Raw genomic sequence first — 27593 nt, 5'->3', positions numbered from 1 at the left:
CATCCCACTGCCCTGCTCTACCACACCATTATTAGTTCTTTTACTTTAGTTCCAGAACTACATCAAGCACTCCTTAAAATGCCAAAGAATATTAAGTTTCCAAAGACCATGCTCTGGCCTACTGAATCGCGTTTCCTGGAGTGAAATCTGAAGATTTGCTTCTAAAGATTCTAAAGTTGGGTGGGGGTGGGTTTTCAGGAAGAGTCAATCTCCTATGCCAATACATCAGGGCGGTTCCAGAAGGAGTCGGGGGTTTAAAAGAGAAATGTGAGCAATCTGGGGGAGGGAGGGCACAGAAAGGGATGTGAGATCGAAAGAGAGGTTCAAGAGGGGTCTGCAGATGAAAAAGAAGTCGTGATGAAGTAGGGGTTGGAGATTGAAAAGGAATCTTGAGGTGAAATGAAGCCAGTGTCGTCGTAACTCAAAAAGAACACTGGGGGTGTGAAGAGTAGTCTGAGAGGGGTCGGAGGAGTAGTTTGAGATCAGAGGAGGGGAATCTTGGCGACCACAGGGAGATTTGGCGTCCAAGAAGTGAGTGGTCCGAAGAAGATCTGAAGTCAAGGAGAAATTTGCGCTCAAAAGTCAGTCTGTGGTTCTAGAAGCATATGGAATCTTGGCTGGATTCAGACTGGAAGGAGGAAGGGCCAGGGATTGTTTGAGGATCCCAGAGTAGCGTCTTCATCCTGGCAACCTTCCACTGTCCTCTGGGCTCCCATCCTCCTGCACCTGCCTGCAGGCTGCAATCAGTAGACTTTAAGCAGGAGGGGGCGAGTCATACTAGGACACCGCTGACGGTGGGGGCGCCCCCTCCCGGCTGTCCAGGAGCTCAGACCCCGCCCTCCGCCCTCGCACCCCCCTCTTCACTGCCACTTCCGGCAGGCGCTGCGCTGCTGGGGGTTAGGGCGAGGATGGCGACAGAGAACGAGGCTAGCCAGGAGAGCGCCCTAGGCGCCTACTCACCAGTGGACTATATGAGCATCACCAGCTTCCCGAGGCTGCCCGAGGACGAGCCAGCGCCTGCGGCCCCACTGAGGGGCCGTAAGGACGAGGACGCCTTCCTGGGAGACCCGGATACTGGTGAGGCCCTCTGGCCCCATCCCTGCCCCGCCTTGGGGGGTGAGGGTGGGGGCTGGTGTCCTGGTCCTCCTCCTTCTGTTCTGAGCATCCATTTCCAATCTCCCATCTCCTTCCTTCATCCTCTGCATCCTGGACCTCTCCCCTTCTTCCTCAGCCCTGTTAACTGTCTGGTGGGGAAAGGGGTATTTTTGCCTCAGAGGCTAGGATGCGACGCGGGAGGGGATGCAAGGACTGCAGCAGGAGAGACTATGATTACCTTTTAGGAAGAACCTATTGAGAAAGAAGGGATGCTGGAGGGAGAGCCTAAAAACAGCCGTGGTCACCTAGTAAAGGCTTTTCTCTAGCCACAGAGGACAGGATAGAAGAAGCCAAGTAGGAGACTGCAGCAGGCGGGATGGAGTCTAGATCTTAAGGAGAACTTCACCATAGCCAGGGATTATGGGAAGCAGAGTGTCCCGAGAAGAGCTGAGAATCTATCTCTTCATGTCCAGAGAGGAGTAAAGAAAATGTGATTCCTCTCTGTCTGGGGATTCTGGGTATTGGGAGACAGGGGGATGGACAGCATGACCTCTCAAAGTCCTTGGGGACTACAGTGCCTTTGCTGCTCTGTGGATTACCCTACCCCTTCCAGAGATGGGGATCTGGCCCGGATGTTAGTCAGGTCGGTAGGAGCTTCTGGTCAGCAACAAGATCTGTGTTCTCAACCTTCTGCTGAAACTGAAGGAGACGAAGTTTGGGAAGGAAGCCGGGCTTGAGAGAGGGAGCTGGGGACCAAGAGATCGGTAGGTATTCCCTCCCTGTTGCTATCTGCCCATGTGGTCCAGCTCTGTGCTCCCCACCATTCTTTATCCTGCATCCCTCTGCCCTCTTTCCCTCAACGTCACTTCCTGGCATCAGAGCATTCTTCTGCTCCCTGACTTCCTCCTGGTGGTGCCTGCACTTGAGCTATATCCCTGTCTATACCGGAGGATGCTGCTTCAGCGCTTTCAGCCTGGCTCTTCCACTGTCACTCCCAGCCTGGCAAGTGGAAATCCGCTCCTCTGCTTCTTGACCACCAGAACCCACCAGGCTGACTGAATCTCACTTTACCTGTGATGGGATTAAGAATGGGGTGTGTAGACTTTGGGTCCTCAAATGTCAGAGCTGCCTGTCAAAACTAATTTTCTTTGGGGGGGGCGGGGTAGCCTTGGTGCTAGAAGAGAGGATGTGGGAAAGGATGTCCTGGTGGAACCTCCTGGTCATCTATTGACACCAGCCACCTGGTCAGTCTGGGTTTTCTATTCAGAGATTAAGAGCAGTACGGTCGTGACTTCCTACAGTTTAGTAGGTGTGCCCACCCTGTACTGGGCCTTCCTTTTCTCCTCCGCCTCTACAAGGCATATCCATCTGTCATAAATAACAAAGCAGGACCTTTGACCTGTCTTCTTCTGGCCCTCTGTTAAAGGTCATTGCTTTATTAAAAAGCCTGTGGTTATTTGTTTGGGCGGTAAGGTTCTTACTGTACGTCTATGAGGCCTCTAAGGGCAGGGATTGTGGCTTTTTCATCCACTGTTCTTTCTCCAGCATTCAGCACAGTGTTGGGCACTCAGTACATTTATTGAACGAATAGATGATAGGGAGAAGCTGCCAAGGTGAAGTACTGATAGGGAATGGAATTTCCAAACCTCAGGAAAGCCTTGGGGGAGTTCAGGGTAGGCTTCGTACTGGTGTGGGTGGAAATTCAACAGAGAGGGGCTGGAGGTATAACTCAGTGGTAGAACACTTGCCTAGAAATTCACCATCGAGACTGGTTACCCAAGCTCCCAGGAACTTAAACTTGACCGCAGGGGTGGACACCAAGGTTCTCAGGGCTCCAGGGCTCGCTTTGGAGGCCCTTGCCATCATTACAGTACGAGCATTTTGGTGCCATGTCACCTAGGCCTGTTTCCAAGTCCCAAGACTCTTTTGGTCCAGCTAGAACAGCTTGTAGGCTGACATGACCTTCTCTGTTCTCAGCCTGGTAGTGCCACCTAGTGGCGTGGCCCTGTCTTCTTAGCCAGGACCTTTGTTGGGTCTCGGTAACCTGGGTAATAAAGGGTCCATTAACAAATAGTTGATACCCATGCACCCCACAGCAGGCCCCAGAGAAAAGAGAGTGAGTCCGTGACCGCTCCAAAGTTAGGAAATGCTTCCTTTCGTCCGCATGGAAGCCACACGAGCCTTCCTCTCCCAGGCTCTAGACTCCAGGTATCCTGTAGATACCCAACCTTAAACATTCTATGTAGAAATCAGCATGTCTTCCCCACACGATTCCTTTTTGTCCAGTGCCATTCTCAGTGAGGGACACCGCCCTTCGGAGTCCAAAGTAGATGCCAGAAGCCACCTTTGAGTCTTTCCCTCTGTTCTTCTTACTTTCAAAACGTGACCTGGTTTTCTATAACCCTCCCTCCTAAGAATCTCCTAAATTCCATCTGACCACCATGTCATCACCTGTCACCCCTGTGTGACTCCTAAGTCACTCAGCTGTACTTCCCACCACTGCCCTCTCACCTCAAGTTCACACACCACTCTGCTCTTCCGGTCATGTCACCCCAAGTTCAGAAATCTCTCCATTAAGGGAGTTCAAGTCCAGACTAGGGTGTGTTATAACCTGTTTTTGAAAAACATGGAAGAGAAAGAAAATGAAATACTTTGACGGGTTACCTTAAGACAGCAATGCCTTGTGTCTCAGTAATTCAGGATAATCAAAGCTAAACCCACCTTTCTCTGGAAACACACAGGGCTTTTGTTTGTTTCGAGACTGAGATCTTACTCTGTAGCTCAGGCTGGACTGGAATTCACTATATAGCCAAGGCTGGCCTGGAACGCACCATTGCAACCCACACTGGCTTCGAGCTTGTTGCAGCCTCGATACTTCAGTCCCCTGAGCACTGGGATTCTAAGTTCCAGCCACAAGCCTGTCTCTAATAAACTTTTTTTCTTCTGGTCCCAAACCAATCTTTCCCCCAGTATCTTGCTCTTATCAATGGGATTATTGCCCTACTATGTATGTAGGGCACATGATATGTACCTCCCTCTCCCCATGTTTGATTTTTTTTAAGTATATAATTCTGCTAAATAAATGAGTAACTTGACATGTTGAATAATCTTAGATCTAGCAACTCAAATTATCTAGTAAGGTTGGATTTTTACTTTTTTTTTTTTTTTTTTTTTTTTTTTTTTTTTTTTTTTTTTTTTGAGATGAGGCCTCATTTATCCCAGGCAAGCTTTGATCACTTATCCTTCTGCCTCTACTTCCCAAGTGCAGGGATCACAGGTGTGAGCCGTTACACTCACCCTGCTCACTGGATTGGTTTTGGAGATTGGAAATAGCTGCCCATGCCACGTAAATCAATAGAAAGGAGGCCATCAAGTGTCATAGAAAGGTGACGTCAAGGCCCCCGTTCTTCTACGTATTCTTGTTATGGCCATAGACAAGTTTCTTCATCTGTAAAGTGAGGAAAGCAGAGCCTAGCTCATGAAGTCATGAAAATAATTCGTTGAGGAAATACATGTGCAATACCTAGGGTATCATCAGCTTCAGTAAATACAAGGTCTTGCTGGGGAGGTGGTGCCCTGGGTAAAGCCCTTGCTGTCCAAGTGTGTGCACCTTAGTTCAAATCTCCAGAACCCATCTAAGAAGCTAGGCATGACAGCGCTTCTACAGTGAGATGGGAAATGGAGACAGGACTCAGCAGCACATGGGCCAGCTAGCCTGGTGCACACAGCTGCAAACAAGAGACTCTGTCTCAAGCAAGTCTCATGTACAGACTGCTAGTGATGTTGAGGTTTAGAGACGAGCATGACTATCTGAGGATAGCATGGTTGTCTGAGGATAACAAACTTTTTGAAAAGTATTTTCGTATTTTATGTATGTGGGTATTTTGCCTGCATGTCTATGCAACACATGCGTGCAGTGCCTGAGGAGATTAGAAGAGGGCATTGGATTCCCTGGAACTGGAGTTACAAACCCTTGTAAATCTCCATGTGGGTGCTGGAAACCAAACCCAGGCCTTCCAGAAGATCAGGCAGTACTCCGCTTAACCCTGGGCCACCTCTCCAGCCAGCCTGACGAGCTGCATTTAAAAAATTAAAAATTAAAAACAGGGCATCAGGTGCACACATAATGTACAGATATATATGCAGCCAAAAAAGTATACATATAAAATTACAGTAAGAAATGTAAAAAATCAAAAGAATTAAAAAACAAAGTACATATTATTTGCCTAATGTAAAAACAAAATAAAATACTTTAGGAAGTAAAAGTCCCCTTCTCTTATTTTTTTTTCCCCCAAGGCAGGGTTTCTCTGTGTAGCCCTGGATATCTGGAAACTTACTCTGTAGACCAGGCTGGCCTTGAACTCATGAAATCTCCCTGCCTCTGCCTCCGGGGTGCTGGGATTAAAGGCGTGCACCACCATGTCCAGCCTATTTTTTTTTTTTAAGATTTTATTTTTATCTTTAATTATCTGTATGTGTGGGTATCTGAATTTGGTACAGTACCCATAGAGGCCAGAGGTGTCAGATGCCCTGGAGGTGGAGTTATAGACAGTGATGAATCACCCAGCACAGGTGCTAGGAGCTAAACTGTTCTCAGCAAGAACAGCACACATGCTTAGCTCAGAGCCAGTTATCCAGTCTTATCCTCCAGTTCTTTTTGGCTTTGGAGACAGGGTCTCTCTATGTGAAACTCTGGCTATCCTGTAACTTACTGTATAGACCAGGCTGGCCTCGAACTCACGGATCCACCTGCCTCTACCTCCTGAGTGCTGGGATGAAAGGTGTGCACCACCACATCCAGCCATCCTCCAATTCTTTTTGTTTGTTTGTTTGTTTGTTTTGTTTTGTTTTGTTTTTTGAGACAGGGCTTCTCTGTATAGCCCTGGCTGTCCTGGAACTCACTCTGTAGACCAGACTGGCCTCGAACTCAGAAATCCACCTGCCTCTGCCTCCCGAGTGCTGGGATTAAAGGCGTGCGCCACCACGCCCGGCTCCATCCTCCAATTCTTATTTCTGGATAATTTTTACTTTTTATTTCAAAGTATATATGTTAAAATTTTAAAGTAGTATAAGTGTGCAAGAGCTAGCTCAGTTGGAGCCCACATTAAAAAAAAAAAAAAAAAAAAAGCTGGGTGTGGGTTGACATCCTGAGTTCAAGCCCAGGATCTTGCAAGGTGTCCTCTTCACAGGAGGGCATGTGTGCACACTCATGCGCACACACACGTGCTATGCATGTGTAAGCTCATGTGCATGCACACAGAAGGAGATGAAATTAGAAAGGCATAAGGCTGCGGAGATGGTTCCGTAGGTAAAAGCACTTGCTGTGCAAAACTGATGACTTACCCCACCAAACCCTTTGAAAGCTAGACGTGGCGATTTGCACCTCTAATCCTAAAACTCCTTCAGTAAGATAGGAGGCGGGCACAGGAGAGTTGTCTGGAGGTTTGCCAGCCGTCTAGCTTGGTGTCTGAAAAGCAGCAGAAACAAGAAGAGGGCCTCTGCCTCACCAAGGTAAAAGGAGAGAAGCAGCCGCAGAAAACTGTGACGTCACATGTGCTGTGGCAGACACTCCTCTCTGCTGTGTCTGTCTCTGTCTGTCTCTCTGACTTTGTCTCTAATTCTCTCTCTCTCTCTCTCTCTCTCTCTCTCTCTCTAACACACACACACACAAAGTAAATAAAAATGTAAGGGCTGGAGAGATGGCTCAGCAGTTAAGAGCACTGACTGCCTGACTGCTCTTCCAAATGTCCTGAGTTCAATTCCCAGCAATCACATGGTGGCTCACAACCATCTGTAATAGGGATCCGATGCCCTCTTCTGGTGTGTCTGAAGACAGCTACAGTGTACTCAAATAAATAAAAATCTTAAAAATAAATAAAAACCGGGCGGTAGTGGCGCACGCCTTTAATCCTAGCACTTGGGAGGCAGAGGCAGGCAGATTTCTGAGTTCGAGGCCAGCCTGGTCTATAGAGTGAGTTCCAGAATAGTCAGGACTACACAGAGAAACCATGTCTCGAAAAACCTAAATAAATAAATAAAGTAAAAAAGTAGAATTTTTTCAATCAAAACAGTCACTCACCTTATTCTTACCTAAAGTATCTTTTCCTAAAAGTGACCACTTTAAATGGATTCTAATAATTTTTGCGTAGTTTTATTTATTATATGATTTTGTTTTGTTTGAGACAGGGTTTCTCTGTGTAGCCCTGGTTGTCCTGGAACTCACTCTGTAGACCAGGCTGGCCTCAAACTCAGAGAGATCCGTCTGCCTCTATGGGATTACAGGTGTTCGCCACCACTGCCCAGCTGTTAGTGATTTTTTTTAAAAAAATTTTTTTAAAGACTTATGTATTTTATTTGAGCACACTGTAGCTGTCTTCAGACACATAAAAAGAGGGCGTCAGATCCGATTACAGATGGCTGTGAGCCACCATGTGGTTGCTGTGAATTGAACTCAGGACCTCTGGAAGAGCAGTCAGTGCTCTTAACCACTGAGCCATCTCTCCCCAGCCCCGTTTGTGATTTCTTTCTTTCTTTTTCTTTTTCTTTCTTTTTTTTTGTTTTTTTTTGTTTTTTTTGTTTTTTGTTGTTGTTGTTTTTCGAGACAGGGTTTCTCTGTATAGCCCTGGCTGGCCTTGAACTCAGAAATCCACCTGCCTCTGCCTCCCAAGTGCGTGCGCCACCACCACCCGGCCGTTTGCGATTTCTTATTTACATAAAAGATGGAGGTGCGAGTTGTGGAGGTCCTTAAACATCCTTAAACAAGTCAAAGACCTTGGATTTTTATCAAGTAAACATGAAAAATATGGCAGTCAAATTTTAATGTAATCAAATGTCTAAACGAATAGAACTTACTGTGTATACAATGAGTAAGTAAGGCTTTAAAGTTATCCTCTTACTTCCCCGTTCACAAATATCTAGAACTCTTTGGTCACCGGGGAGTGGGTTCAGGGTACTAGCACCCAGAGGGGAGGACTTTGGTCAGAGAAGGTGTTTGCAGCACTGGGAGTGCGTGTGGAGACCAGATTAAGACCTGCATCTTCCTGTGGCATTTTCTTCCTCATGCCCTGAGACAGTCTAGCACTGAACCAGCAGCTGGCCTTTCAGCTAGACTGGCTAGGGAGCTAGCACTCAAGATCGTTCCGTCTCGGTCGCCCAGCCCTGCCCAGCATTTTACATGGGTAAAAAAGGAGCTGACTCTCCGAGTCCATCACTTCATGGATCCTGCAGCCGACCCCGTGTTAGGGATTAGCTGTGTTGTTAGGATGAAGGCGGTGATGCTCACAACTTGAAGTGAGTTGTCCACAAGTGGCTTTCAACGCCCCCTCGCCTCCTCTCTTGTTTTCTGCCAGGCTGCTCTTCACACAGCAGCTAGAGGGAACATATGAAAACACAAACCAGATGGCACCTTAGTCAGTGATCTATTATGGAGAAGAGACACCATGACCATGGCAACTCTTAGAAAAGAAAGCATTTAGGGAGCTGGAGAGATGGCTCAGCGGTTAAGAGCACTGACTGCTCCTTCTAAGGTCCTGAGTTCAAATCCCAGCAACCACATGGTGGCTCACAACCATCTGTAACAAGATCTGATGCCCTCTTCTGGAGTGTCTGAAGACAGCTACAGTGTACTTACATGTAATAAATAAATAAATCTTTTTTTAAAAAAAAAAAGAAAAGAAAAGAAAAGAAAGCATTTAATTGGCGCTGGCTTACAGGTTCAGAGAGTCAGTCCATTATCATCATGGCAGGGAGCAGGGCAGCGTCCAGGCAGGCCTGGTGCTGGAGAGGTAGCTGAAAGTTCTCTACCTGGATGCCCACCCTCAGTGGCACATTTCTTCCAACACGGCCACACCTCGTAATCTTTTCAAAATAGGGCCATTCCCTGTTGAGTAGGCATTCAAGTATTTGAGCCTTGTGTGTGTGTGTGGGGGGGGGGTATTCTTATTCAAACCATCCCAGATGGCTTCACTGCCTCACAACTCGCTAGTGTCCTCACAGAGGTCACGTCTGAGTTCTCAGCATCCTTAGGACCAGTATGCAGGACCGGCGTCCACCAGGACTGGGTTTTTCTGCCTCTTTTGCTGCCACACCAGAGCCACCAGACCTGCTATTTCTTTCAAATGTCAAACTCATTCCTCCATTAGGGCCTTTGAGCCTCCGTTCTCTCTTCCTGGAACACTCTCCACCCAGTCTCTGTGTTCTCTCTCCGTGGCAGCTCTTTCTTGTCTCTTCATTTGCAGTTCAGAAATCAGTTCCTCATGAGGTTCTTCCCTGATTTCCCTCGTGAGCAGTCTCTCTTCCCACATCACATTTCATTTCATGCTCGTGTGTGTGTGTGTGTGTGTGTGTGTGTGTGTGTGTGTGTGTGTTGTGCGCACGCACTTGCTCCTGGGAGCATGCATGGAGGTGGAGGCCATAGTAGAGCCTTGGGTATCTTCCCTCTATTGCTCTCAGCCTTATTGCCTTGAGTCAGTCTCTCGCTGAGCCAGAAGCTGGCCTCCTCAGGCTAGATTGCCTGGGGAGCTAGTTTTCAGGCTCAACCAGTGTCTGCCCCACAATGATGGTGTCAAGAGCATTTTAGGAGGGTGCTGGGGAGTTGACCTCAGGTCCTAGTGCTTGCAGACTGAGCCAACTCCCCCGCCCCTCATGCTTTTTTAACATCTGCCACAACGTATTTACTTGTTTTCTTTTCCTCCGTTGGCCTGAGCCCATCTGCAAAGGTGGCAATTATCTGCTCTAGTTTAGGGCCAGACATATTGTAGGCTCTCCTTTCCATTGAATGAATGGATGCGTGGAGCAAGGCTGGAAGCCAAGGTAGTTGGCTCGATAGTAGGCTCCTTGTTCTGGAGGCTGATACCGAGCTAGGACAGGATAAGGTTTCCAGGGGGAGGCTGAACACCCTCACACTCCTGGCTATTCTCAGCCTGGAGAACCAGACTCATGGAACTTAGAGTGGGTATTCGCCAGAGGCAGAAATCCAACCTTTCTGAGGCCAGTTTGAAGTCTTTTTCCACCTGGGGACTGGCGTCCTTGCGGGCCCTAAGGTGTGCGGGAGTGGAGGAAAACTGAGCAGTGCAGGGCAGTGGGTTTTGTGGGATGGGCGGGGCAGAGAGATATGTGGACCGCCCAGCCCTGAGGGCCACAGGGCCTGGTAGGAGGCTGCCAGACAGACACCCAGCCTCTCCACAGACCCGGACTCCTTCCTGAAGTCTGCCCGGCTTCAGCGGCTGCCTTCGTCGTCATCGGAGATGGGCAGTCAGGACGGGTCACCACTACGGGAGACTCGCAAGGACCCATTCTCAGCTGCAGCAGCAGAGTGTTCCTGCCGCCAGGATGGGCTCACGGTCATTGTCACCGCCTGCCTCACTTTCGCCACAGGTGTCACCGTGGCGCTGGTCATGCAAATCTACTTCGGGGATCCCCAGGTGAGGGGAGCAGATGGACAGAAGGGAACTTGGGTGAAGGGGGTGAGAGGGTGATGGCGATTGAATGGCTGGGGTAGTGGGAGGCTGCTAGGAAGTGGGAAGGGAAAAGGAAGGAAATGGCTCAAGACAATCGAAAGGACAAGAAGAGAGAGGTTCTAGGTTAATGGAGGTGCTTGAGGGTGGTGGAGGGCCCGACTAGTCCGCTCTTCTCTTGCTCTTAGATCTTCCAGCAAGGTGCTGTGGTGACGGATGCCTCCCGTTGCACGGCGCTGGGCATGGAGGTGCTCAGTAAACAGGGCTCTTCCGTGGATGCAGCTGTGGCCGCAGCCTTGTGTTTGGGGATTGTGGCTCCACACAGTTCTGGCCTGGGCGGGTAAGGAGCTGGGTAAGGACCTGGTGGAGGCCTGGGTCCCTCAGGCCTACTTCTTGTCGTCCCCTGGTCTGTGGGCCTGGCTGCAGTGTCTCTAGGTTAAGGCGAAGGTGGGCCCGTATATACTCCTTACTTTGTTTCTTTCAATGGCCAGTTTCACTCTTTTTTTCCCTGGATGGAGTCATAATCGCAGACCACACGGAAGATATGGAGGTGTTCAGGAGCTTTCATGGTTCTCCACCAGGAGAGAAGTTTTGTGATGTGTAAGATGAGGTGCCCGGGTATCAGTTAAGGCTCACCAATCCCTGTGACTCTGATTGTCCACAGAAAATACACCCCAGGCTCGGAGTTCTTAAAACCAAGGCTACAAATTGGACGTTCAAAAGTCAAACCCAGCACCTAGGTTGGTTTGCACATTTAAAAAAAAAAAAAAAGTTTGCTGTTGTTAAAATGTTGACACTTTTCATAAAAACCCAGATTGCTAACAGCTAACATCTCAGGAACAAACAGGAAATCTGGTAACATGGAGCCCGCATTCCTATGTGGCTACAGTTATCTGAAGTTGAGCAGAGTGCCTCCCATGGTGGGTCAGGGTGCTGGCCACTTTGCTATTTATCTACCCTGCTTTCCTTATTTGTTGCTTAGCCGCACACATTTTAATTTTGCCCTCTGCCCAGATGTAAATATGCCACAGAAAAGGAACAAGCTGACAAAAATCATTCTCTTGGTAGGAGCAACCCTGGCCTCACACAGGGTTTTTCCTTACATAATCCAGCCCTGGGGAGGGGGAGGGGGTGTACCAAGTAGGCAGGTGCAGGAAGCTGGCAGGGGACCAGCTCTGGTCTAGGGAGGGGACAGAACGGCCTGTTCCCCCAGTCTCTGCAGTTTTCTTAATCAGGGATTAAAGTCTCCAGTAACCTGGGTTCCCTACCTCCTAGGTTTTACCCTTTGTAGGTGGCTGAGTTTATGAATCCTTGCTGGGGAGGGGGCTCCAACATCTCACCGAGTGTGGCAGACAGCCTACAACCTTCCCACGGGGATTTAGGGAGTGGTAGCTGAATCTTTCAGAAGGGTGCGGAGTTCTCCTCTCTTTCCACTCTGTGTCTTTCCCAGTGGGGGCGTGATGTTGGTACATGATATCCGACGGAACGAGAGCCATCTAATTGATTTCCGGGAGTCTGCGCCCGGGGCCCTCAGAGAAGAGGCCCTGCAGAGATCCTGGGATACCAAGGTGGGGACCCTGGTGAGAAGAGAGGGTCCAGGGGAGGGGGAGGTCTCCTTCATCCCCTTCTGCTAACCCTAGCATCGATGGGCTCCATATTTAATGAATTGAGCAAAAGGCTCTTAGCTATGTCATGGCAGGCAACTTGCCCTCCCCCAACTTAAAATAATGAACAAGGACTGGTTGGTGCTGGCATTTGTCACTGAGCCTGACAACCAAAGTTTAGTCTCCAGGAAACACATAGTAGAAAGAGAGGATAGGCTCCTACAAGTCTTCTCTGATCTACATACACCCATACCATGGTCATATGTGCATACTCATACACACACAAATAAACAAACAAATAAACAAACAAACAAATTAGTAAATAAATTTTCAAAATTGAAACAAAATGCACAAAACAAAAATTGAATGACTACTAACAGATTACACCACAACATCTTACTTCTCTGACGGTCTTACCTGCCTGAAAGAAAAGTATAGGCTTCCTCTGAGGAGCCTAAGGTACGGTGCTCACCTCTAATCCCGGCACTTGGGAAGCAAGGTCACATGGTCTACAGAGTGACTTCCAAGACAGCCAGAGCTACACAGAGAAACCCTGTCTCAGAAAACCTAAGTAAACCACCTCCTCTGTCCCACTCTAAGTCAGATGACTGTAACTTTCTCAGGCTTTGTCATACTGGGAGAAAGACACGCTAGAGGCAAACTCACTGTAGAGTCCAGAGGAGGAGAGTCAGGAACTTGGAAAAGTGGGCATTTAGTGCCATGGCCAAAACCAAACACACCCCTGAGTTGTCACAGGTCAGGTAATGGTGGTGTGATGGTGAACTGGCCAAACTGAGGTCCTCTGAGTCCCACTTAAAAAGACCAGGGCACCGATTACCCAATGTGAACTATGGAACCTTTCTGCATTTGCAGATGAGAAGTCGGGGGTGAGGGAGAGGTACCCCATGGGGAAGGCTTGTCCCTCTCTTGGGATACTTGGCCTATGTCTTTCCCCTGTGCCAGCCATTCCTGGCTTGGGACTCTGCGGAGTTCAGCCCAGCCCCCCCCTTCCAGTGACCTGGTCTCCTCTCTCCCTCGCCTGCCCGCCTCGCCCAGCCTGGGCTCTTGGTGGGGGTCCCCGGAATGGTGAAAGGGCTACATGAAGCTCATCAGCTCTATGGCAGGTAAAGACCTTCCCCTGGGGACCAGGGATCTCTGCCTACTTCCTTCCTTGGGTGGCCTACTCCTGCCCTCCTGGATTCTTTCCTTCCCAACTCCCCTTCCTAATATCCCCTTCCCTTGCCAGGAGTCTCCTTCCCAGGAACCCCCCTCCCCCCAGGACCCCTCCTCCTCCCCCCAGGACCTCCTCCACCCCCTGCTCTCCGGCCCCCTCAGGCTGCCCTGGTCCCAAGTCCTGGCCTTCGCAGCAGCTGTGGCCCAAGATGGCTTCAACGTGACCCATGATCTAGGTCAGTGGGGCCTGGAGGTGGGGGGGGGGGAAGGTACACGGTTAATGGGGAGACCTTGAGATTTGGGCCCCAAGCAAAGGGGTTCTTTTTTCCAGTTTGTACTTCAGACTTCTTCCCCATTCCACTCTTACCTGGAGACAGGCTCCAGGGGGAGGATCTGGGAGGAGCCTATCTATCCGTCCCAGCTCTGACATGTTTCTGGGGAGCCTGAGCTCAGAGCCAGTCACTTAGCTCTCATCCACCTGACCCATCAAGTCCAGTCTTGGCACCACCCACCCAGCCTCTCCACCTCCCCCCTGCAGCTCATGCCTTGGCTGAGCAGCTGCCTCCCAATGCATCTGACCGCTTCCTGGATACTTTCCTGCCATTGGGCCACCCACCCTTGCCTGGCTCCCTGCTGCGACGGCCTGATCTAGCTGAGGTACTGGATATCCTCGGCACCTCTGGCCCTGCTGCCTTCTACAACGGTGGCAACCTCACGCTGGAGATGGTGGCTGAGGTGAGTGTGACAGTGGGAGGTGGGGTATTATTCACACTGCCCCTGTGACGCCCCATTCCCCCATTTATCCTCTACTTTGTTTCTGGTTGTGTGCTTCATAAACAAAATTAATCTCTGGTGCTAGACATCAGACCAGTGGTTGTTAAGGGCAAGAAGCGCGGTCTTCCCTGTGACGTGAGGAACATAGGTAGAGCTGATCTTGAAGAGGAACGACTGGGATTATCAGAGCTAGGGCGAACTGTACAGGCGCTGGGTCTGTTTCTTCTCAGGAAACTCAGTACCAGTATCAGCTCTCCTGGGTCTAGACTCTTCCCTGCTCTGTCTGGGATGTTCCAAGAATGGAGGGTGATATTGACATAGGAGACTGACAAAGGGGGTTACCCCTAAATCCAAAGAGGCTTAGTCTGGGGTAATAATGGGTACTGAGACTATTGTTGGGTTGTACTGTGCAGTGGGGACATTTATCTAAGCCACTGTCATATACCGTGGGGATGACATAGGTGTGCCATTCAGTCATGAAGTGCACTGTCCGTACTGGTCACTGTGTTTCATTAATCTGCCAGACACATAACTATATACTAGCCAAGAAATTCAATGAGCAGTTCACTAAGGGCAGGTAAATCTAAAGTTATGTACTAGAAAGTATAAAAGAAGATTGATAGCGGTAATAGTAATTTAAAATTGGCATGGGCTGGAGAAATGGCTCCGTGGTGACGAGCACTGGCTGCGCTTTTAGAAGGTCAGGTTTGCTTCCCAGCATCCACAGGGGCTCACAACTGTCTGCAACTCCAGTCCCTGGGGGGATATGACACCCTGTTCTGGCTTCCTTGTGTACTGCATATATGTGGTGCACAGACATGCATGCAGACAAAACACCTGTACTGTATAGTAATAAAATAATTCTAAATAATTTGAAATTATTTTTAAAAGATTGACAATGAATGTGCTACTGGAATGGGATAAACACACTGATTTGTACAGGATTTAGCATTGCTCAGGGAAGAGTGATCAGTCATGTTTAACAGGGTGGGTCAGTCCTGCCAAGGCCGTTTCAAGTCCATAGTTCTGTAATAGTCTTACTATAGAAGAAGGCCAACCTAAGGCTCAAACGTAGAGCTTTGAGCATACAAGACAAGTACTCTACCACTGAGGTATTACCCCCACTCAGCCCTGTCGTGTCTTTAGTTAACTATAGTAAAACAACAGATGGTTTCTTTTTTTTGCTTTTTAGGGTTTTGTTTTAATATATATTTATTTTATGTATATAAGTACACTGTAGCTGTACAGATGGTTGTGAGACAGCATGTGGTTGCTGGGAATTGAACTCAGGACCTCTGCTTGCTCTGGCTCCCACTAGCTCCAAAGATTTATTTTTTATTATTATATGTAAGTACACTTTAGCTTTCTTCAGACACTCCAGAAGAGGGCATCAGATGTCATTATGTGGTTGCTGGGATTTGAACTCAGGACTTTAAGAAGAGCAGGCAGTGCTCTTAACCACTGAGCCATCTCTCCAGCCTCCTTTGTTTCTGTTGTTGTTGTTTGTTTGTTTTGAGATAGGCTTTTCCTGTGTAGCCCTGCCTGTCCTAGAACGCACTCTATAGACCAGGCTGGCCTCAAACTCAGAGACCCACCTGCTGCTGCCTCCTAATGCTACCACCACCTAACTAATTTTGATCATTCTTATGCACATGGCAATTTCCTCTGCCTCCTTTTAACCTGGGGTTGGTGGGATCCCAAAAGAAACAAAAGTTGTAACAGGCTCATCTGTGATTGACATGTGGCATGAGCCATCCTCACAGCTCATGGTGATGGACGGTGGTTCTCTCCCCTCCAGGCTCAGCACGCAGGGGGTGTCATAACCGAGGAGGACTTCAGCAACTATAGTGCTCTCATGGAGAAGCCTGTGTGTGGAGTGTACCGAGGTGACCTCTCCCCCAGCTCCTAAGGGTCCCCACTCAGGAGAAGCTTGCCAGTCCATGGCCACATCTTTTTGGCCTGGAAACTCCTTTCTCTGTCTCAGGAGATAAACAGAGGCAGTGAGCTCCCTAGGTTGTTGAAACAAGCCAGAGCCAGCTACCTCCTGAGATAACATGGGGTCAGTTATTAGTGATGAGGATGGGGGGGGCACCTAGGACATGGCTTTTTATTTTGTTGTTTGGGGATTTGTTATCTATTTGCTTTTTTTTTTTTTTTAAGATTTATTTATTTATTATATGTAAGTACACTGTAGCTGTCTTCAGACACTCCAGAAGAGGGAGTCAGATCTTGTTACGGATGGTTATGAGCCACCATGTGGTTGCTGGGATTTGAACTCCGGACCTTCAGAAGAGCAGTCGGGTGCTCTTACCCACTGAGCCATCTCACCAGCCCATCTATTTGCTTTTATATAGCGCGGGGAATTGGACCTTTTACAGAGGGCGAGTTCCCCATTATGGAGCTGCATCTTAGGTTTCCTTGATTTGGCTCTGCACTGCCTCCACTCCGTCTTCTAGCTCCCTTCTCATTGACCTGAGCTTCCTAAGACTTTTTGAGACCAAAGTCCATCTAAGGGCAGAATGAGCCCTTTGAGACAATCACAGACTTGCCCATCATTGATGGTAAAAGACAATTGAAACCTAGGGAGGAATTGAACAATTCAGGAACCAATCAGAAACTTAGAAAGCCAAGCCTATGGCATGAATGCAGTTTATATTTGCTGATCCCAAGGTGTGGTGTGCTAGGTCCCTTGGGAGTCCTTAGTTCTCCTCTCTAGGAAGGACAGGTTACCTCAGTCCCTGGGCGAGGCTTCCTCTGAGTTTGTTTCCAGTCTCCAACTCATCTAGAGGTGGTCATATATGACACAGAACAAAGACTGGCTTTGGTGTCAGGAAGGCTGAGGTAGCATCAGCTGTACCTCTTGTCCTGAACATCCCACTCTGAGGTTCTTAAGGTGGAGACAGTAATAGTGTCCACATCTCGGGGTGCCCACTATTGATGACATAATATGGGAAGTTGCCTTGACCACAGTGGGCACTGAATCCATGGTGGATTTTTTTGTTCTCCCTCCCCAGGCTGGGATGTCTCAGCATTCCAGTGTCTCCAGTGCTGTAGGCTCACCTGACATTCACCTCCTATAATCCTGGCCCGGTTGATTCGTGTGTTTCTGTCCCTATAGAATAGGGTTGATTAGACGAGTCAATTATTACTGCCCGTGTTCTATGTCTCCAGTGGTGCTATTATTCTTTTCACGTCCGACCACCAAATAACAAAGTAGGAAGAGAAGGATGCTGTTCCCAAGCAGTTTCAGGTTGAGTGGAACCATCAGAGCTCTTGAACAATTCCTGACCTGTGGGAGGGATTGAAGGGAGCCCATAGCAACCCAGGATTCTGTAGACATTTGGTTACCTGTCCCTGCTTTGCCAGTGACCTGCAGTGTGACTCTCAGCAGGCCACAGAGTTAATGTGTGTGCTGCCAAAGTGAGCACAGCTCGGCTCTTCCATCTTAGTTTTCTCCTATGGCATGGGGGGCTCTGCCTGTGGCCAGTGTGTGAACTTCAGTGGGTCCCTTTACCTCTTATGGTTCCTTTTCTCGTCTGTCTGTGTAATGTGAGGTATGCACAAGAGATATGCTATACGAAGATGACTTGACCCCTTTCCTGCTATCTGCTCATTTTCTCTCCTTTCAGGCCACCTGGTTCTCAGTCCCCCACCCCCACACACAGGCCCGGCTCTCATCAGTGCTCTCAACATCCTGGAGGGCTTCAACCTCACCAGCCTTGTATCCCGTGAGCAAGCGCTTCACTGGGTAGCAGAGGTAAGGCCCACTCTTCCATCTTGCCTGAATTTGGGATCACTAGAAATGGAAAATAGAGCACCTCCTTGGAGCAGGACTGCACCTTTGAGTTTCGAGAATCCCCCAAGTGGGGGTGTTGGGAGGGGCCTGGCAGCCTTTCCACATCCCTGCTGTGTTTTCAGACCCTGAAGATTGCATTGGCCCTGGCTAGCAGACTGGGAGACCCTGTCTATGATTCTACCATCACTGAGAGCATGGACGACATGCTCAGGTTTGTCCTGGGATATGGCCCTGGGTGCTGCAGAAATCAGGGGAGAAGTGGGAGAAGGGATGGGCAAAAGCTCACGATGTCTCAAGTCCCTTTCAGCTGAGCCCTAACTCTGTGTGACCTGTGGTGCCTCTGGCTGCTTCACCTTCCCTGTCTACAGAGGGAGTTGTGAACCCATCGTACCTTTGCATAACCTTAACCTGTACAGCCGCAGCTGCCCTCCACTTAGAGTAGAAAAGGGAAAGCCTGAGGGCCACACAGTCACCTCTGCAGGGGTTGGCGGTGATGGGGATTCTGAGCGCTTGTATCTTTGCAAGCGGCAAAGTGGTGAGGTCATGCTCGGTGAGACCACTCTGGGGAAGTAATTTAAACTCACGATGTCTGATGACATAAGGAGCCTGGCAATACTGTATCCACTCTGTGAGGTTTTGATGATAAGGGGATATGTATATAAATAAGATAACATTTACGGTATTCAGCACATTCACTGGGAACATAGTAAATGTGCACTAAATGCAATTTATTATTATTAGTTGGCCATAAAGGTAAGAGTGGGTTGACTGTTTGACCATTACTGTACCTGACTTACAGTCTAGCACCAAGAACATCACAAGCCAAAAATACAGCTAATGTAAGTTTGTACTGTTACTCAAACACCACTCTGTGCGTTAAATTGTAAGCAACTTATAATTTAAAGGCAAAAAGATGGAAATTGAGAGGCTTCAGAGAAAGGGATGCATAGTTGCAGATGGCAGGAATAAGAGGCCTCTTGCACAGCGTGATGGCTAGCTAATGACAAGCTATTATATTTTGAATAATAAAGAGTTGGGTATTTTCACTACAGAAATGATAACTATGGACTATCACAGTTGCTAGTTAGCTAGATTTGACCATTCCTCCATGTGTATACACCTCCTCAAAACATCATACTGCTGACTTGTGCCTGTAATTCCAGCATTCAGAAGGATGAGGCAGGAGGATAGCCATAAGTTCAAGGTCAGCTGGGACTACATAGTAAGTTATGAGTTAACCTGAGCTAAAGTGAGCTGTTATATATGAAACACATTTAATTGTAGCAGTCAGTTAAAAAAAAAAAAAAAAGATGGGGTAGATTCACTTACAGCACTAGTGTGGGGACATTAGTTAAAATCCCCAGAACCCATAAAAAAAAAAACCCTGGCATGGTAGTCTTTAATTCTAGTAACTTCTGAAGATGGAAATAGAATTCCCAGAATCTAGCCTGGTATATGAGAGCCCTCCTCAAACAAAGTGACCAGTGAAGACAGACACCCATGGTTGTCCTCTGACCACCATATGTACATCACGTCAAGTGTACACCAAGGCGAGCTTGTGCACTTAACCACACACACACACACACACACACACACACACACACACACACAAGTTAATATCACATTGACCTCCAGAATTCACATAGAACATACATTATAACAAAAGTTAGTATCATCCTGGGCCTCAGGTTTCTAGAGGCAGAGGCAGGCAGATCTTTGAATTTAAGGCCAGCCTGATAGTGAGTACCAGGCCAGCCAGGGCTAGAAAGAGAAAAGCAAACGTTAATATTATGCAAAATTAAGAACAATGAAAACTAGTGAGCATCAAAGCAGCAAGGACGCTCAGGGTTTCCCACCCAGAACCCCGAACAGCAAGCACACTCAGGGTTCCCCACCCAGAGCTCCAGGCTCACTTTGCATGGTTACCAGCCTGTTTGGTTGTAAGCCAAATGAACATCTTTGGTAATCCTCGCTAACTTATCATGTCCTGATCTCCACAAATAACCCAGCACACGGCAAGTAGCATTGATAATGGAGAACCCCTCAGCTGGGCTTACAGCTCTAAAACAGGCCTGCATTTGCATGACACATGCATGTGCAGCTATCTCAGCCAGGAAATAGCTATAGAGGGCTTACCATATATTCTTTGCCTTGCAAACAGAAAAACAAAACAAAAGCAAAACAAACTAATAACAGATAAAGATCCCCATATACAAAAATCTTTCCCCAACTAAAACACTTCGGTTTTCTCTCCCTCCCTGTCCTGCTCTCCTCCCCTGTCCTGGAACTCTATGCATTCTAGTTCTGACCTAGCACTTAAAAATCATCCACTTCTACCTCCTAAGTGTCAAGATTACAACTGTGTATCAACACTCTGGTTTCTCACTAAGCGTTTTTTAGATTTTTATTTTATTTATCCTTTGATGATGATGATGGTGTGTGTTGTGTGCATAGAGGTCAGAGGACAGCTTCATGGAGCTGGTTCCGCCCCCACCCCACCCCCACCCCACCCCACCCCCACCCCCACCCCCATTTCCTTTATGCGGGTTCTGGGGATTGAGCTAAGGTTGTCAGACTTGCACCTCTTACCAGCAGAGCCATCTCACAGGCCCCCATCTCACTAAATTCTTAATGAACGTTAGTTCCAAACTACAAACATGAGTCCAAATCAATCAAGTTTGTTTAATCCAAACAAATACCTTCAGCGCATCCCCTGGGCCCAGGCATTTTCATAGAGAGGAATAGAGCCAAATAATTATAACATTAAGTAAAATAAAAGGCTGGCTCTTCAATTCTGAATAATGCCTAAAGAAATTGGTTCAGTTCAATGGTTACTTCCTGGGTGTTCTGTACATGTTAGCAGTGCGATCTCCTTCTGTAGGCTTAATGCTCCGATGAAGAAGGCAGCTGTGACCTAGCAGGCACACAGCCACCACAGATAGGTGGGATGTGACGAAGGCTCCTCGTGTACCCCTTTCTTTACCACCCTCTTTTCAGCAAGGTGGAGGCCGCCAACTTCCGGGGCCACATCAGTGACTCTCAGGCAGCCCCTGCCCCACTCCTGCCTGTCTATGAGCTGGACGGGGCTCCCACTGCTGCCCAGGTGCTGGTCATGGGCCCTGATGACTTCATCGTAGCCATGGTCAGGTACGCCAGCTCAGGCTTAGAACCAGCAAGAGTAAATCATTCCAAGTAGCATGGAAGTCGGGGCTGGGTGGGGGTGAAGGCACCCATAGGGCTCAACTCACTTCTACCCCCAGCTCCCTGAACCGGCCTTTTGGAAGTGGCCTCCTCACCCCCTCCGGGATCCTTCTCAACAGCCAGATGCTAGACTTCTCCTGGCCCAACAGGACAGCTAACCACTCTGCACCCAGCCTGGTAGGGTCGCGCTGCTCACTCTCTCAGGGACCTTGAGGCTAGATAGGACACACAACACCATGGATCCCTCTCCCTCCCTGTTTCCTTTAAGAACTCCCGTGTTAAGGAAATGAGATGTTCACTTCATTCCCAGTCCTTCAGTGTGACTAGGGAAAGTCGTGCCTCCTGTCTGGACAGTGAGACCACTGACCCCCATTTAGTGCTTGGGCTGCCTCTGGCACTAGAGAGCTAGGGTTACATAATGCTGGGCTAATAGTGTTCAGATCTGTGATAGGATGCCAAGAGGAACCAAGGTAGTACTGTCTGCTTGGAGCCAGCACTTCTGCCCCTGCAAGCTTCCTATAGGGCAAAGACACAGAGATGGTCCAATGGGAATTCTGCTGTTCCCACTGCCATTTTTCTTCGTTCAGTCTTGTCTCCTGCAATGCATTACCAGCACTGAAGCTCAGTGGTTCCACTTCTCCCTTGCTTTTCCCGATAGTCTTCCTGGACCCCTTTCTCTCACAGACAGCACAGTGTTGCCAGAAAGAGGCCCATCTCCCAGGAGTAGAACTCAGGGACCATGTGGAAGAAAGGAAGTGGGAAAGGAGGTGGGCTGGGCCTTTCCCTCTGCCCCACTCTACATTCCCCCTTTCCATCTCTGTCCTCTGGCAACAGGAAAACTCGGTACAGCCAGGGAAGCGGCCCCTCTCTTTCCTTCTGCCCACTGTAGTCCGACCAGCAGAAGGGCTCTGTGGGACCTACCTCGCTCTGGGGGCCAACGGAGCTGCTCGAGGCCTCAGTGGCCTGACCCAGGTGAGAGCTACTCCATTATGGATCTTTTGTAGTCAGGAGCCATGCTGTGAGCTGGTCTGCCGTGTCCCACATATTGCATCCCATGGCTCTCCGGCAATCACAGTCTGTACTGCACTGTGCCAGGCCTATCCTGGGCACAGATGTGCTGTGTTGGGCTTCATAATGAAAATAGGGCCCTGACATCTGGGCTGCTGTGTTCTATAAGTCTCAAATCCCATCATCCCCTGCTCTATACCTGAATAGACCAGCATCCCTCTGTAGGGTCTTGTTTGGAAAATAAGGTCTCCTGCTATTCTCCAGAATACCTCAAAACAGTTCCGTGTATGCTCGAGCACCTGACACACAGCAGGCTCATATTTGAACAGGTGATGAATGAACTCTTGAATTAGAATCCCATTAGTTCAGCCTAAGTGTTGCCAGCCCTCAACTGTGGGATGCTGGGAAAACCACTTATCCTCTCTTGAGCCTTAGTATCCTCCTCTGTGAAGTGGACTACAATAACTAATATCACAGAGTCCTTACTTAGTACTAGGCACTGTGGTGTATGTGTGTAATGTGTGTGTGGGGGGGGGGTATGTGTGATGTGTATGTATGTGATGTGTGTGTATAATATGTGGTATGTATGTGTGTGTGTGATATGTATGTTTCTGGGGGGGTGTCTGTGTGTGTGTGTGTGTGTGATGTGTATGTATGTGTGATGTGTGTCTGTTGGTGTGAGATGTGTTTGTGTGCTATGTGTGTTTGTGTGTATGTATGTTAACCCCTTTAACTCCCCCAGCATTGAGTGGAATGATTGTTTCGATTTAAGGAAGCAACCTTAGGAAGGTTAAGGAGTTGGCTCAGCTCGTTTAGCTATTGCATTTGGTAGGAAGTTGAGTTCCTGAGTCTATCCAGCCCCTAACCACTGAGATGAAACTACCCAGTTTGTCCTCTAAACTATCCTGTTAACCCCACCTTGTCTGGAGAGAAGGGAAGGTGGCCCTGGGCTAGACTATAGAAGACCAATGCTAGCAATGCCTTTTCCTTAAACTCTGAAAGGGAGTCACAGTCTCTCTCTGGCCCTCAGATCCCTCCTCTGTAAAGTGGGGACAGCTACCCTAGGTCATCTGTTTCCAGGGCAGTTGCAGGACTTCAGTGATCTACTCAGTCATCGTGAGCTTTCTAAAGACAAGAGGGTTCGGGCGGAGGGTGAGAGCTATGGAGTCTTGAGTCATCGGTTCTGGAACAGCTCTGATGATTTTGCTCCTTGCCTGCCCACAGGTTCTACTAAATGTCCTGACCTTGAACAGGAACCTGAGTGACAGCCTGGCCCGAGGACGCCTCCACCCAGACCTGCAGTCCAACCTCCTGCAGGTCGACAGTGAGTGCAGGGCAGGCTCCCATAGGATGGGCACAGGGATGGATGGAGAAGGGCTCTTCCCAAGGTTTTCCTGCCTTGACCAGCATTAACTTCCTTCTTGAGAAGGTTTTGGTAGGATCAATGTAAGATCTGGGGATTGGACCGTCTTGGCATTCCCTGACCTTCTAGTGTTAGGAAATCCATGTCTCAACCCTCGAGACTTCGCTTTCTCCTTTATAAAATGGGATACAGCTATCTTTTTTGGCAAACTTCCATTCATCAGTATATGACGAACACCTACTACGTGCCAAGCATCATTCCAGCTGTGGGGGTATACTACACTTATAGGGAGACAGGAAAAGTACTCAGAGACATAAAAGACAGAGAAAGACAAATTTGACCACGGCATCAGAGCAGGATGCTGTAATGAGACCTACAGGGGCAGGAAGCTTCTCTTTGGTGACATTGAAGCTGAGATCTGAAGAGTGACAAAGCACCGTGTCCCCATCCCCCCAACCCCCAGAAACTGGGGCAGAGCTTTGTAGACTAAGAGAACAGGTGCCAAGAACTTGGAGCAGGTTCAATTTCATGTTTTTGAGAAATAAAAAGAGGCCAGGGTGGGTGAGGAGACATTGAGATCAGAAAGGAGAGCAGGGACAGGATCGTGGACCTCTGGGGTTGATGGTAAGGACACAGAGTTGCCCCTAACAGCAAAGCTTCATTTTGAAGATTAAGAAGCTCATAGCTTCACAGTGGAGGTGGTGACTGGCTGGGCCTTGGATTAGGAGTGGGTATTCGACATGTAGTGGTATCAGACTTTCTGGGCAGGAGGGACAATCTGTGAAAGACCCAGAAAGAATGGCACTGGAGACCAGCTGTTTCCTGAGGTTACCTGGCACCTTTGCGACTTTATGCCACCACTCCATTACGCTGCATATCTACAGATACACTTCTTCCTGAACCAACCAGTCTCACAAATATAGATTTAATGTTTACAGTGTGTTGACCTTCTATAAACACCGGGAAGCAATCACAAATAAGACAACCTGCCATTTAAAAACCTTAAATTAAGGAGAGAGATACAGTCAATCAGTAGTTTGAGCATAAACCTTATGATCATAAATAGGAAAATAATATGATTTGCAACAAGTAAATAATGAATAGTTATTTAAAATCAAATATGTTTAGGTTGTAGTTAGGTGCTGTTGTCTAAGGCCTGTAGGATCTCTCTCACTATTTAAGAAGTTTCAGGGACTGTTAGAGATCATGGACCTTGCTTTTATCAAAAAAACAAAAAAATGAAGCACAAAGGAAATTGATTTCTGATGTAGTTATTTAATGCTATTCAGTAATATGGATTTTTTTTCTAGTGGCCAGGCATGATGGTGCATGCCTTTAAATCTCAGCACTTAGGAAGCAGAGGTTGGTGGATCTCTGTGAGTTCGAGGCCAGCCTGGTCTACACAGTGAATTCCAGGATAGCCAGAGCTATAAAATAGAGTAACTCTGTCTCAAAAAACAAATAAATAGATTAATAATGCTTTTCCAAAAGAATCACCCCAAATCATCCTGTTTGGGAACATAAGAAGACCAAGCTTTATAGAAGAACAAGGGACGTAACATTAACAAGGCTTATTATTGAGGTCGAAGTTAAGAAGCAACCAGCTGAAAAGAGACTTAGAGCTTGTTTGCTTTAGCTAGGGGAGGTAGGTATGGCTCAAGGCAGGATGATGAAAACCTGAACTATGCCAGAGGTCAAGCACCCACAGTCTCACCAGGCATAGTGGTGCACGCCTTTAATCCCAGCACTCGGGAGGCAGAGGCAGGTGGGTTTCTGAGTTCGAGGCCAGCCTGGTCTACAGAGTGAGTTCCAGGACAGCCAGGGCTACACAGAGAAACTCTGTCTTGAAAAACAAAAACAAAAAAGAACAGCCACAGTGTCACAAATACAGACTTCACTTTACAGTGTGCTGACCTTCTATAAACATTTGGAAGCAAGCAGAAGTAAGGCAAACCTGCCATTTAAAACCCTTAAATTAAGGAGAGAGATACAGTCAATCAGTAGAAACAGTAGTAAATTATTTTGGGGGGTAGGAGAAAGCAGGGTTTGCTGGTGCATGTCTTTAATCCCAGCACTCAAGAGGTAGAAGCAGGCAGATCTCTGTGAGTTCATGTCCAGCCTGGTCTACAGAGAACTTCTAGGCCACAATGAGACACTCTCTCAAACAAACAAACAAACAACACAGAACAAAACAAACAGATAAAACAGCAGGATGTGACTAGGAATGAAGCCAGTTGGTAGGTGCTTGCTCAGAACAAGGCTCTAGGTTCTACCCAAGTACAATAAAAACTTGACCTAGTGGTGCTTGCCCTTGGGCAGTGGATGAAGGAGGATCAGAAGGTCAGGGTCATCCTTGGCTACCTAGGGACGTAGTAAGTCTGAGGTCAGCCATGGCTACATAAGACTCCCATTTCAAAGAGAAGAGAAAGGGGGAAAGAAAGCAGGATAATCCTGACAGGGACTGATATTCTAGATACTGGGGAAAGTCTCAAAGATGTGCCTTTGACCATGGACAGGAATGATGTAAAGGAGCCAACAGTGTGACCATCAAGGGGAAAGCATTCTAAACTGAAACAATATTGGGCACAAAGGCCTGTACTGGAGAGACAGTAAGTTTGCCAGTGTGGCTGGGGAGACAGGGAGGGTTCCAGTAAGGCCAGAGCAGTTAAGCAAAGTGGAGACCAGAAGGCACTCAGGAGAAGGCTTTAGAAAGAGACTGGTGGGCCCTAGAGGCTTAGGTGGACTTTGACTTTTATTTTAAGACCTGTCAGAGCTGTTGGAGGGCTTTGAGTAGGAGAAAAGCCCCTTTGGCTCCTGTGTAGAGCTGAAAAGAAGGCAGGGCTGGGTGAGCATTAAGTAGGCCATGCAGTAATCCTCATGGGTAATGGTGGCCACTTAGTGATAGTCTTGCCATTCTTAAGAATGCCTGCTTAGGCTGGGCAGTGGTGGCTCACGCCTTTAGTCCCAGCACTTAGGAGGCAGAGGCAGGCAGATCTCTATAAGTTTGAGGCCAGACTGATCTACAGAGTGAGTTCCAGGACAGCCAGGGCTACTTAATAGAGATACCCGGTCTCAAAAAACAAAAACACAAAACAAAACGAGAATGACTACTTATTGTTATCACGGACTGATTACAAGACTCCAAGCTCGGTGCTTCCTATGCACTATCTCCTTTAAGTCCTTTATGTACATAAACAACTTTATACGGTAGGTTCTCTACAATCCCCCACTGTGTGCATGAGGACACTGAGGCTCAGGGAAGTAAAGCAATTTATGCAAAGTCATGCAGTTCCTGCTGTTGAACCAGCTAAGACCATTACTCAGATCTGATAGTAAGGTCCCTGAGTCAGCGCTCTAATGCATGTATGCCGTGGGGATGGTTTGCAGGTGAGTTCACTGAGGAAGAGATTGGGTTCCTGGAAGCCAGGGGTCACCATGTGGAGAAGGTAGATGTCTTATCCTGGGTCCACGGCAGTCGGAGAACCAACACCTTCATCATCGGTGTGAAGGACCCTCGGAGCCCGGATGCAGCTGGAGCCACCATCCTGTAGAGCATTGGGCTGGGCGGGATCTCTGCTCCCCGCCTTTGCATGTTCCCAGAGTCCCTCTTTCTCCCAGGTTTGGTCTCAGGGGGACCCCATGGATGCCTCAGATCAGGGGCCAGAGGGGATGCTTAGCAAACCCTATCCCAGAGTAACTGGAAAATTCTCCAACTGGAGGCCTTTGGTGGGAATGATGACAGCAGTGTCCATGACCAGGCAGGCAGGACCTTGAGGAGTCAGATTGTCTGTCTGTCTCCTCTCCTCTCTCAGCCATGCTATCCTTGAGCTTAGGGATGTGCTTGCAAACCCTTCTCAAGGGTCTCACAATCCCAACACCTTCAGACTGGTCTGACCTGGGCCTTGTCTTCCAGCTCCCTTTTCCTGTATCTGGCCCCATTTCTTAAGTGACTAGGATTTTTTTAAAAAATTGGCCATTATAGGGAGAGGTAATCCTCCCCTTCCGCCAGGTTGAGGCAGGGGCCTTGCATTTGAAGGTCCCCATGCAGCCAAGCAGGGGTGGGGTGGGTATCAGCTCAGGGGCTTCCATTTGCAATGGGGAATTAAAGAAAGAATATTGCTTAA

The 27593-nt window shown here is 48.2% G+C and overlaps 1 protein-coding gene across 3 annotated transcripts; it reads left to right on the top strand.

Moving 5' to 3' along the window:
• The first annotated feature begins 859 nt into the window (after positions 1-859).
• Positions 860-27593, top strand: Ggt7 (gamma-glutamyltransferase 7). Of its 3 annotated transcripts, none has more exons than XM_029535886.1 (15): positions 860-1077; positions 10282-10517; positions 10739-10890; positions 12001-12118; positions 13169-13278; positions 13490-13563; positions 13866-14062; positions 15900-15987; positions 17731-17858; positions 18020-18108; positions 20895-21044; positions 21158-21275; positions 21933-22070; positions 23331-23430; positions 26857-27593. In XM_029535886.1, exons 5-15 carry the CDS (start codon positions 13238-13240, stop codon positions 27018-27020), a joined length of 1287 nt encoding a protein of 428 aa, XP_029391746.1. In that variant the 5' UTR covers positions 860-1077; positions 10282-10517; positions 10739-10890; positions 12001-12118; positions 13169-13237; the 3' UTR covers positions 27021-27593. The 3 variants fall into 3 exon arrangements, with proteins under 3 accessions (XP_029391746.1, XP_021048293.1, XP_029391747.1); XM_021192634.1 differs by having other exon boundaries at positions 866-1077; positions 13211-13278; XM_029535887.1 differs by having other exon boundaries at positions 875-1077; positions 13211-13278; positions 23331-23423; positions 26857-27028.

Source organism: Mus pahari, chromosome 3 (assembly GCF_900095145.1).
Source record: "Mus pahari chromosome 3, PAHARI_EIJ_v1.1, whole genome shotgun sequence".
In the NCBI taxonomy this organism is placed as follows: Eukaryota; Metazoa; Chordata; class Mammalia; order Rodentia; family Muridae; genus Mus; species Mus pahari.
Note: the sequence above shows the minus strand (reverse complement) of the source record. Positions and strands in the feature narration are given on the sequence as shown.